The sequence below is a fragment of the Hemiscyllium ocellatum genome, chromosome 3 (genome assembly GCF_020745735.1).
Source record: "Hemiscyllium ocellatum isolate sHemOce1 chromosome 3, sHemOce1.pat.X.cur, whole genome shotgun sequence".
Lineage (NCBI taxonomy): Eukaryota > Metazoa > Chordata > Chondrichthyes > Orectolobiformes > Hemiscylliidae > Hemiscyllium > Hemiscyllium ocellatum.
The window spans coordinates 20,939,091-20,951,582 of NC_083403.1; the positions used below are offsets into that span (position 1 = coordinate 20,939,091).

General features: G+C 41.0%; 1 protein-coding gene across 3 annotated transcripts in view; it reads right to left on the bottom strand.

Annotated features, from left to right (window-relative positions):
* The window catches only part of anapc1 (anaphase promoting complex subunit 1), a 221,014-nt gene that overhangs the window by 150,389 nt on the left and 58,133 nt on the right, over window positions 1–12,492 (bottom strand). For all 3 annotated transcript variants that reach the window (XM_060848972.1, XM_060848952.1, XM_060848962.1), the window contains exons 21-25: window positions 11,467–11,615; window positions 5,568–5,646; window positions 1,880–1,916; window positions 1,715–1,785; window positions 89–267 (exon numbers count right to left, since the gene is read on the bottom strand). In XM_060848972.1, coding sequence (XP_060704955.1) covers window positions 89–267; window positions 1,715–1,785; window positions 1,880–1,916; window positions 5,568–5,646; window positions 11,467–11,615 — 515 coding nt within the window. The remainder of the gene's footprint in view (window positions 1–88; window positions 268–1,714; window positions 1,786–1,879; window positions 1,917–5,567; window positions 5,647–11,466; window positions 11,616–12,492) is intronic.

Here is a 12,492-nt window from a genome sequence, read left to right on the forward strand (position 1 = left end):
TTCAGGATTCAAAGCTACTGTCAGATTTCGAGAACAAAACCTTCCGTTCAGGTATCTCACGTTGCCACACAAGTTAGTGCAAACTTACAGATTTTGTCTTGTGTAGATTTCCTTCATGCGCCTGCTTGGAAAGGTCCTGGCGTCCAATAAGAGAACAGGCTGCTTCCGACCAATCTGAGGAAGGTTGCTCACGGCAATGATAAATAGCATCACGTATTGGGAGCGCAACCCCAAAGGGAACAGTCTCCAAATCCTTTAAGGTAAATCCTACAGAAGTAATACAACCACAGGTGACATTTACACTGAAAGCCCTTACATCGGCACAAAAAGAGAAATTGCTGGAAAAGCTCAGCACCTCTGGCGAGAAATCAGAGTTAACGTTTCAGGTCCATAAAATAGAATCCCTACAGTGTGGAAACAGGCCCCTTGGCCCAACAACTCCACACTCACCTTCCAAAGAACCCTTCTCCTACCCTATTATCCTATATTTACCCCAGTCTAATGCACCTAACCTACACATCCCTGAACATTAGCATGGCCAAGTCACCTAACCTGCACATCTCTGGATTGTGGAAGGAAACCCACACAGACACGGGGAGAACGTGCAAACTCCACAAAGACAGTCGTCCGAGGTTGGAATCGAACCCGGGTCCCTGGCACTGTGAGGCATGGTGGCGCTAACCACTGAGCCACTGTGCCGCCTAAGGGTCGAGTGACCCTTCCTCAAAATGTAAGTCTGAACTATACAAATGCGCAGAGTCTCTCGTGAGGCTTGCATTTCCTGTTGAAGTCCATGACACTGTAGTTTTCTTTACTGGGTGAGAATGTAAGGCACTATGTACCTCCCAATCAAACCTTGTTGAAGCAGAGAACTCCGGCGATAGCAGCTTACCAAACTGCTTCATTGGCTGGTTGTACCATAAGCAACTTTTGATTCCTGTGAGTGCTGAAATGGCTAATCTTAGCTACAAATAGCTTCAACCAGCATGAGAGTACCAGGCGAATCAAGGGAACAAGCTCTACTCTGGTACACCCCACATTCTGACAATCGAGCCAGATCCTCTGTGCAGATTCAAGTGAATAAATGCCACCTGAACAAGGCCTAAGGAGGCCATGAACAAGGAGGCAACACCTTTAGAAAAGGGAGCGGGCAAAGTAATTTAGAAAGATAAAGAAATTATAAAGTAGCATATTCTAAATGTATTTTGGCAATGCAGTTCAAAACTCTGTGGCAATAGCTTTACATACTGTATTAATCCTGGGCTGAAAAGGTAGTGGATGCAAGAAGAGGATACATTTGCAGAGCAGGGGAGTGGAACTAACTGGACAGTTCCTTTCAAAGGGCCAGAATAATCATGATGGATTGAAAAGCCTTGTTCTGCGCTGTATTTCTCTATTTTCTTCATCTACCGTCTGCCAAGCACTCTCAACACAACACAAATATCTCATGCACCGTGAAGAGATAAAACTCCATTCCCACTTGGATACAAAAGGTGCTGTGGGACTCTGACTCCCTTTTACTCCCTACCTGCCAAGGAACAATTCCCAATCACCTGACAAAAGGGCAGCTCAGTTCTTGGGGGTCCAAGTGTGGGTGAGCTGGAGCCATCAACCAGCTAGACTCTACGATGCCCTGCTGCTCAGACTCCATGCTCTGCTGGCCACTCCTGGTCAGATAGTTAGAAATTCAAGACAGTCAGTGTTGGGAGCTTACCGAGGTTTGTAAGTGAAACCACCAGCTTCGCCGCTAAGCTGGAAGGCGAGGTGCATGGATTCAGACTAAGCCTGAGAAGAGACGGAAAAATGTAAACAAACAAGTGGGATTTTGCACAAAGCAGCTGCAGAATAAAGAGAAAACATCAATTTAGATGTTTGTTACCTTTTGTTGTCTTCCTCTGCCTGCTGTTTCCTTTGTCCTGTTCAATAGTGTAGAAGATGTAGCAATTAAAAGATAGCAGAACTATTATATAAGAGCATGTCATTTTAATTTCAGCCCTTGTTATATACAGTACATCATATCACGTGTGTCACAATACCATTACAGACACATATATTTTAACAATCCTTTGTATTGAGCAGAAACTGAAGTACATCCTGACCTATGATGGAATCTCTCACTAACTCGGTGGTTGGCTCTGATAATTAATTATGTCTCAACAAATTATGCACTAAGTACAAGATTTTGAGGTCACAGAGTAGTGAGAATTTCACTCCTGTATGATAACTACTCACTTGCTCTTTCACAAAACAATTAGCTTGTTAAAGTGGAAAAGCAACATATGTTTTTCCTTCACAGTGCGTGTGCCTTTTCCTGTCCACATGGTTTAGTTTTGGATGGGTGTTAGTTTTGGAATCTGGAAGGCAGAGGAAACATAGGCTAGATAAGAAAGAACTGGGTTCAGCAAGGCTTCATGGAATATATTTTAATGCAAGCAGCATAAGGAATAAGACAGGTGAGCTTAGAGCATGGGCAGATATATGGGAGTGTGATATAGCATTGACAGAGACTTGGCTGAAAGATGGGCAGGATTGGCAGCTCAATATTCTTGCTTTTGGGGCATTCAGATGTCAATCAGGGAATCAATTATAAAGTGAGGATAGGATGATCAAAAAATGCCAGAGAGTTACAATGAACAAATGGGACAAAAAGGCTGTTAGACCATTGTAGGTTCCCAGTCAGGGACAGTTAGAGGATCAAACATGTCCATCATGTTTCAGAGAAATGCAATAACCACATTAAGGGATCTTAACCACCCATAATATTAAGGGGGATAGTTTTAGTTTGCATGATAGAGAGAGAACAAAATTCCTAAATTGCATTCAGAACTGTTTAGTACATGGGAGAGGACAGTTCTAAATATTTGGAAATGAGCCCAGGCAGGTGGAAGATGTGTCAGATTTGGAAATAGTGACCATAACTGAGCAATAAGATAGTTAGTGAAAACAGTAAGGATGGGCTGGAAATAAAACTTCTAAACTGGCTAATTTTACTAAGAATAGATGCAATTTGGCCCAAAAATGACAGGGAGTGACTATTTGCAGTTAACATTGCATCAGAGTATAAGAGCTATTCAAGGAGGAAAAGGGGCAAATATTTTTCCGTTCAGGCAAAGGGTGAGAATCCTGGATGCCAAGAGACTTAAAATTTAGGATCAAGAGAAACAAAAAAGCTAATGGCAGATATAGAGGGTTCAACACAGGAAACTCCTTATAGGAACTTAAAAAGGAAATTAGAAAAGCAAAAAAAAAGTGCATGAGAAAGGATTGGCAGATAAAGGAAAGCTCAAAAGGGTTTTAAAAAAATGTATAAAGAGAATAACAAGGAAAAGAATCGGGCATAGTAGGGACCACAGAGATAATAGAAGACATAGAATCCCCACTGTGCAGAAAGAGGTCATTCGGTTCATTGAGTCTGCACCAATCCCCTGAAAAGCATCCCATCCAGACTCAGCTCTTCCACCGTATCCCTATAATCCTGCAATAAGCCTAACCCTTATACCACACACATCCCTGGACACTACGAGATCATTTATAATGGCCAATCAATCCAACCTAAGAGGGGGCCAATTTAGAACGGAAATGAGGAGACATTTCTTCAGCCAGGGTGTGATGGGCCTGTGGAATTCATTGCCACGGAATGCAGTGGAGGCTGGGACGTTGAAGGTCTTCATGGCAGAGATTGATAAATTCTTGATCTCGCAAGGAATGAAGGGCTATTGGGAGAGTGCAGGTAAGTGGAGTTGAAATGCCCATCAGCCGATGATTAAATGGCGGAGTGGACTTGATGGGCCGAATGGCCTTACTTTCACTCCTATGTCTTATGGTCTAGCCTGCACATCTTTGGACTGTGGGAGGAAACCAGAGTACCCAGAGGAAACCTGCGCAGAAACTGCAAACTCCATAGTCACCCAAGGCTGGAACTGAACCCAGGTCCCTGGTGCTGTGAGGCAGCAGTGCCAACCATGCCGCCTAAGCATGAATACGGAAGACATGGGCACAATCAATAATTTGTGACAGTCCTCACAACAAAATAGGATGATGCCAGTGCAGACATGAAGGTGGAAATTAATTAATATGTAGAGAGGACTTACTAAAATGTTGAGCAGCCTTAAAAATGGTTAAATCTACAGGCCTGGAGAAAGACTGGGTCAAACATGAGTTAAGTAACAATGTTACAGAGAAAAGCAAAAGGAAAGAATGAAGAAAAAAAACAAACGACTGAAATGAAAGAAGGAAAAAATGTTGTATTTATAATGGTATCTTTCACAATCTCAGTATGTCACAGATGATTATACAGTTTATGGGGTATTTTTGAAGCACAGTCAATAGGGTAAAGGAATGGCATGGAAATGTGGCTGACTTTTAACTGCCCTCCTCGCATTTAGGAATGGGTATTAAATGCTGGCCGAGCCAGTAATGCCGATAGCCCATGAAAGACTGTTTTGAAAAATTAGGCAAACTCCAAGCTAATTATGTACCCACAAAAAGCAATGACAGAAAATAAGTGGGATAGCCTTCTTGTTCTAAATAATGATGTTAGGTCTAAACAGATTATATTTTAATACAACTTCTGGCAAGTGGGTAAAAAGTTGATTATTTCCAACACTTTTTGCTCATAGCTAACTTCTTGTTCCTCAACTGCAGGGCTCCTATTCCATGAATACAATTTATAATTAAATGTCTACTTTTCCTCTCCCCTGTGATTTGTCGAACATACTAACAAGGTGCTCCAGAATTCAACTTCTGCTTTCCCAAACTTGTTGCCTTGGAGACATTTCAAGAACTGCCCCTGGGATTCAGTTTTCCGTCTTGGGTCCAACACTGACAGCTAGTTTCTGCTGTGTGTGTGTTCAATCAGGAATGAGGGTGGATCTTTGCAGAGTGAGAGACTGCGCAGGAAATAACCGCATCTGTATCTTATAATCATTTAGCTTTCCACAATAAAGTCTGGCTGCGGCATCCAAAGGCTGTCTTTATCTTAACCTTGCACCAAAGCAATTAACTTCAAAGCATAATGCGCATTTTCTGAGGCGTGACAGCTTTAAGAGGCAATTCCCGGTAAATTCCATTTCTGGGTCACAGTTCTTGTTGCCTCTAGCACTGAATGCGTTTCAAAACCATTCTTAGCCAAGCAAGTTCTTTGGATGCTGTTTCAATGAAGTAATTTCCTGACAATGAGTCTGGAATACTTATTGCTGAATCTCATCAAGGTTAACTCCCATGTGCTTATCAAAGCACAGAGTCCTGGAACCTTTACTCAGCAAAACAATCTTTCGTTGCTAGATGATTAGCACTAAGAGGGATTTCAACACTGCCTGCGCCAGTTCTCTCTACCTCACACAGGCTACAGCTTGTGTTTCGTATTCGATTTAGTGAGTGCCAGCAGTATTAGAAAATGGACCAAGCTAGGATATGAAATTACTTGCTGATAAATCCAACTGAAGAATATTTAGGTAGTAGATATTGTGAAAGAACCCATGCAGAATTGAGTTGACCATCAAAATTGTGACCATGCACTTTGCCAGTGGTCTTCCCAGAGAGCGTAGAAAATGATCTGAAGACAATACCTGCTGCGATCCGAAATAAATACTGAGATGACTCTTGCGATAGTGCCTTTTCATCGCCAAGTACGTACAGTGCAAAACTCTGCAAAACAAAAAGCAAATTTACTCAGAAAATACCACACACCCCAACTGACCACTTCGTACCCTCCAACCATTTCCTCAAACAAAAATTAAAATGCTTCTTCACATGTCAAACACAAACCCCTTTCATTACCCCGCAGAATCTGCTCCATTCAATAGCCTGTGAAATAGTTAGTTAAATTGCCTGTCAACTTGTTCCATCTCTGACCCCAACTCTGTGCTACCAGCTTGTATAACTACAAAATATTTACTGAAGAATCATTGGGGATGAAGAGAGGCTTACAGCCCATTATTGCTGGGCTGGGGCTCCCGGATATCCGTTCATCTTGTTCTACCAATGTTTCCCCATAAACTCTCTCAATTTTTGCTTTTTATAGTATATATTCAACTTCTCTTTACTTCTCACAATTTTGATCAGAGACTATTGATTGTTTATGTGGGTGGTGCTTGATTTGGTTGGAATTAATCTTCTATCAGCGTGAAAACCTGTGAAAAACATGCATTTAAGTTTTACCGTGACAATTCCCTGACTGCACTCGTGTCTTCTCCGTTCTCCATCAGATTTCTTTGTGCATATTTTGAAATAATGGATCAGTTCATTCTTCTCTGGCCTGTGCCATTGTCACTTTATCAGGGACTGCATTAAATCCCAAGGACATGATATGATGATAAATGAAGTTCCATTTTGATTCCCTGCATATGATCAGAGCTCGACATCCCTCCAGTGGCACCATCGTTGGAATCTCCACACAGAGTGGACAATTATAGATCCCATCCTGCGTCTGATCATTTCACTGTATTATCCAAAGAACATAAAAAATAATGTCTCCTTGTACAACACAGTATAAGCCCATCTTCTCTTTCAAGACGTTGAGTTTACTGGGGCACAGTTTCCACTCTTTTCCACAAGTTGGACAGAATTGATCAAACCAGTGCAGTCAGGGAATTATCACTGTAAAACTTAAACGCATGTTTCTCACAGGTTTTCACGCTGATAGAGATTAATTCCAACCAAACCAAGCACCACCCACAAAAACAATCAATAGTCTCTGATCAAAAGTGTGAGGTTCTGCTGGATTTGTAAACTTGAAATATGCTAACTTGTTTTAGGAATGCTTTATATCCTTTTGGTCAAAAATTGCTAAGTTTACTGACACTGATCTGTGTACACCAAATAAATAATTATCTTAGTAAAATGCATATTTATCATCATTTAACCCATTTTAAGCTCCTTGGAATGTGGGTATTACTGGCTTGGCCAGAATTTCATGCCCGTCCTTAATTATTCAAGGATAGTTAGGAGTCAATCACATTGCTGAGGGTCTGGAGTCACATGTAGGCCAGACCAGGTAAGGACAACTGCTTTCTTCCCTCACAGACATTAGTGAACCAGATGGAATTTTCCAACAAATGACAATGATTTCATGGTCATCATTAGGCTTTTAATTTCAGATTCTATTAGCATTTTAGTATTAGTATTCCACTAGTAAACCTTCACCAGATTACCAACATTAAATTCTGCAGACAGCAAAGACAGGACAAAGGTTGTTGGAGGACAATCACCTCGACCCCAGGAAACAGCTAGAGCTCGTCAGGATAGTGTCCCGGGCCCAAACTTGATCAGTTTTACATCGATCCTAAATCTACCGCCTTACGGGCGGCACGGTGGCACAGTGGTTAGCACTGCTGCCTCACAGCACCAGAGACCTGGGTTCAATTCCCGACTCAGGCGACAAACTGTGTGGAGTTTGCACGTTCTCCCCGTGTCTGCGTGGGTTTCCTCCGGGTGCTCCGTGAATTGACCATGCTAATTTGCCCATCGTGTTAGATAAGGGGTATGGGTGGGTTGCGCTTCAACGGGTCGGTGTGGACTTGTTGGGCCGAAGGGCCTGTAAGTAATCTACTCTAATCTATCATAAGGTTAGAGTTGGAATGTTTACTGATGATTGCCACATTCAGCACTATCTGTGACTGCATCAAGACTTGAACCTGACCTGAAAGGGTCAAATTAGGGCTGATGAATGCTAGGTAGCCATCAAATAGTAGGCAGTTTCTGAATCCAAGAATTTAACCACCACCCCACAATGTTCACCACTCACCAGAAATGTAATTAGCCCAACCACTTAAGTACTGCGGCTACAAAAGCAGGTCAAAGGTTGGGAGTTCTGCAGTGATTCACCTGCTGACTCCCCAAATCCTCTCTATTATCTACAATGCAGAAGTTAGGAGTGTAATGGAATACTATCAACTTGTATGAAATCGTTACCAACTGCAAATTCTCTTACAAACCACATACCATTGCAACTTGGACTTACCTCACTATTCCTTCACTGTTGCTGGGTAACAATTGCGCAACTCCTCCCAAACATTTTAAGTATTTTACTTTGTTTTTGCTATTGCTTAGTGACGGGAAAGGGAGGTTCTCAGAAACACATTCCAGAGTACAATTTCACCCCAAGTATTTAAAAATATACAGGATGTAGATAATTATCATTGCAAAGTCTTCAAATGAGATTACTGCAAACCACTGAAATTTAACACTTCTTTCTTTTCTGTGATCACAGATGAAGGAATTTGACCTTTTTCCCAAAATTTCCACATCTTTCATAAATTTTGCAGCAAAAAACTAACTGAATGTTGAACCAGTAATGGAAGCAAGACAGAACTGGTGTAAATATACTGTCATGTGGACACATTGAGAAATTGTTGAGGGGACCCAGGAAAGCAAGTTAACCGGCGTTTAGTGCATGAGCACACAAGAAGAGGCAGTCTTGTCATTATGGAATGTAAAACTAACCCCTGATGGATTATAGAAATCTTTATAAAAGTAAAGTTGCCATTGTCCCATAGGACCACAGGATTGCTCTCTCATTGGAAACACATCTGGTGGCAAGTCTAATCTTGAAGTCACCATTCCTCAGGGTGAGGGGCCAAGTTGAGAAGATGGGACCATCATGCTAACCTCAGCCAGCGGTGAAACGAACCCGCTCTGTTGCCATCATTCTACATCACAAACCAGCCGTCCAATAAAATGAGCTAGTCAACCTCTACTAATTTTTCTACAAGACATTACAGCATAAATATTGCAATTTGTACTCTTGTGCGTCCAGGTGTCTTAATTTATCTGTTGTTTTCCCACAGGCTTTACAGGCATTGGTTGTATTTCACTCAAGGCCAGTTCCATCTTGCCAATAGTGCAGCTTTTATACTCTTGTCTGCCTTCACAGATTACAGTTTCCATCTGCTTTTACAAACTGATTCAACCCCTTCAATACTCTTTTTTTTTAAAATGTATTTTGAACTCATTATCTGGTGCAACTTAGAAATTCACAATTTCGTCAGTTGCACAAAGATCAGACATTGAGCAGGAACTTAGTGCGAGATTACCAAAGCCGCAATTAAGAAGCTTGAAAACTGTCCTCATAAAATGTAATCAGAGTACAGAATACCATTCGGACCATCAAGCCTGTGCCAGTAATCTGACAGAGCTCTACATGTAATCATACCTACATCCCCAATTGCCCGTAAACCTTTTCAAATATTGATTCAATTAGTTTTAAATGTTACTTTTGAATCCGATCAGGCAATGCATCGAGATTGTAAGAATTTGCTACTCCCCCCCGACTCTTTTGTCAATTCGCATTGTTTACTTAATCAAAACCGCTCATAATTTTGAATTCCCAACCTTTCCTCAACTTTGTCTGCTGTGAAAACAGCCCAAGCTGCTGTGGTCTCCCATAGAAAAAAATAAATGGATAACTCTCAAAAATGGTGCAAGGATTGCAATGTAAGATTAACCCACTTCCTTTGCTTCTGATGCAGGCTCTGCACAAAGTTCATGTTACCTTTTAATTTACAAAATACGATTTACAATTTTTGCAGTTGAGCCCAACCGTACTGTTGAGTGGCTGTTTTACTGAATAGATTTCTTAGCATAGTCAAAGTTCATGGGAGTGAAAACAAAGTTGGCTGACGGACAGGTAACAGCGCAGTGATAAACAGTGCCTTTTCTGAATTGCAGAAAAGTATACAATGAGATTCTTCTGGGTCAGAGTTAGGATGGTTACCTTTCCTGATAAACACTCATGGCCCAGATTGTGCAGGGGACAACTTCAAAAGACACAAAATTTTAAAATGTAGTAAGCTGTGAGCAAGATAAAAAGAAACTTCAAGAGTCTGAAGTTCTGGTCGCCCATGAAAAAGATACTATTAACCTAAAAAGAGTGCAGAAAAGGTATACTTGGATGTTACCTGGACTGGAAGGTTTGAGTTATAAGGAGAGGCTGGATAGGCTGGGACTTTTTTGCCCTGAAGTAGAGGAGACAGAGAGATGACCTTATACAAGCAGAGATAAGGTAGATAGCCAACAGCTTTTCCCCATGGTAGGGGAGTCTAAAACTCAAGTGCACAAGTTTAAGATGAGAGGGGAGAAATACAAAAGGGTCCAGAGGGGTAATTTTTTTCACACACAGGGTGGTGTCTGGAATGGGCTGCCAGAGTTGGTGGTGGTGGTGAGTACAATTTTGTCATTTAAGAAACATGTGGACAGATATATAGATGGGATAGTGTGGAGGGATTTGGATCAAAGGCAGGCAAATGGGGCTAACTTAATTGTGAAAACTGGGCAGCTGGGATAAGTTGGGCCAAAGGGCCTGTTTTTACGCTGTAAACCTCTATGACTCTCTGACTCTAAAACAACATTAACACGGAATTAGCAGATCGGTGGGAGGCAGAATTTCTTGCTGTGAAATATAGAGTGATAGTGAAAAGAATAAAAAGAGACAAATAAAATAAAGATCACAAATTCCAAGGGCAATTAAAAATGTACAATGAAAGCTGGCCTAGCCAGTGACACCTACATTCAATAAATACATTTTTAAAAACTTTGTCATAAAAGGCCTCCTAGCCTTTCAACAGATTTATTTCATGACACTGAAATAGGGAACAAACAAAATGTGTGACTAATTCCAAAGCTATTCTTAATTGCTTTCAGAATGAAGCAGTTTCAAGCACTCTCACTCTCTGCAATAAATTTAAAAGCTTTCCTTTGCTCCCAACATTCAAAGACTTTTGTTTCTTTATAAACAAGTCTAATAAAAGATGCATTGTCAATGCTTCTGTTAAATTGAGCCACAAGAGTATGCTTTATTCATATGAAGGGATTGCTTATGGTGGTTACATGTTTCAGTGAACATTTAATCTTGTAAAACGTGTAAAAATGTCTACAGAATTGTCAAACTGTGCATGAGCACCACCACTTCTAACTGACAGTGCTTACCCACTTCTGTAGTAAACAAATTATTCAAGTTAATCATATCTATGCGGACCAGGTAAGTTTAGAAATGTGCCTTGGTTATCAGATTTTCTCTGTCTCCAAAAATGACAATACTTGAGGTCAGAAACAGAAATTTGGATGATTAAGAAGTATACAGAATATTACAAGATCAAGAAGAGATAGCAATGTGTGCCCCAGCCCCTGGGACCTGAGAGCGTACAGCTGGCAATCAATGGGACCTGAGAACGTACAGGTGACAATCAATGGATTTTGCACAGAATCTGCTGGCTCAATATCTAATGAAACAAATTCAAAATAACAGGGAAGACACATTAAATGGAGGAACATCAATGCATTGACCCATTTTGCCAAATCATTTACAAATTTCAAAGAGAAACAAGATGCAGACATGCTGAAAACATTGCACAGTTTAAATGGTAATTTGTAGATGGCATAAATGTCATAAAGTTCAACTTCTTCCAAAATCCCCCATTATTCCTCCAAAACAACAAAGCAACTGAAAACCATGGCAAAATGCTGACTTACCTGCACGATTAATTTTGTTCTTTCACAGATGCCAGGCAGGTAAGGGAAAGGGGAGATTATGTCACTATTTAGACAAGAACTTAGCCACTGATAGATGCTTGGAGGTTCAGCAGTGAGGAAAGGCGGCTGGTTCATTAGTCTTGCTTGTGCTGTGTTAAAGAAGCAAGATCTTAAAATCTTAATAGCTTTATAGAGGTTCTACAACTTTATGCTAGTAACAAGTTTTCTTTCTTTATTTATTCATTTTTCTGCTTTCATATTCTGTCTTTTGATGTATTTTTCTGTGTTTTACGTTGGTGCCAGACAGTGGCGACAATATACAAGAATTTTCACTGTATTTTATAATAAGAAAAGTGTGACATCAAATAAATCAAGTTTCCTTTCAGATTCGTCACCTGGTGCAATGTCAAAATCAAGGGTATTTAAGTTAGCTTGTCAAAATGAGCCTTTTAATTGAGATTTGCATTAAGTACCTGATCAGTGCTTAAGCACAATTACTTTAATCTTACAACTGGAGCCCCTCACTCGTGGATAAATGGACCGTCTCACATTTCTGATGAAGGGCTTACGCTCAAAACGTTGACTCTCCTGTTCCTCGGATGCTGCCTGACCTGCTGTGCTTTCCCAGCACCACACTTCTTGACTCTGATCTCCAGCACCTGCAGTCCCCACTTTCTCCTGCCTCACAGGATGTCAAGTGACCAAGAAAATCTCAGATTCAAGCCTGGGCCATAGCTGAGCTCAGCCAAGGCAAAGTTCATTTCGCTGACAAACGGTCTCTGTTTTACATTTAACCTTCCTTCCAATCACATTCTTTTCTGACCAACTTCCAGCCAAGCTTTTGTAAAGCCAGAGTAATAAAGGCCCAGATGGAGTTCATTCAACCCATTGCTCCACAGTTACTGGCATGGCCTCAATCAGGTCAGCATATTCTTCCATCCTTCAACCTATAATCCTTGATAATGTGTACATCATGTGGTCTGCTATGGTTTCATTGCCAACGTCGCTGAAATGAGTTGTCATCAG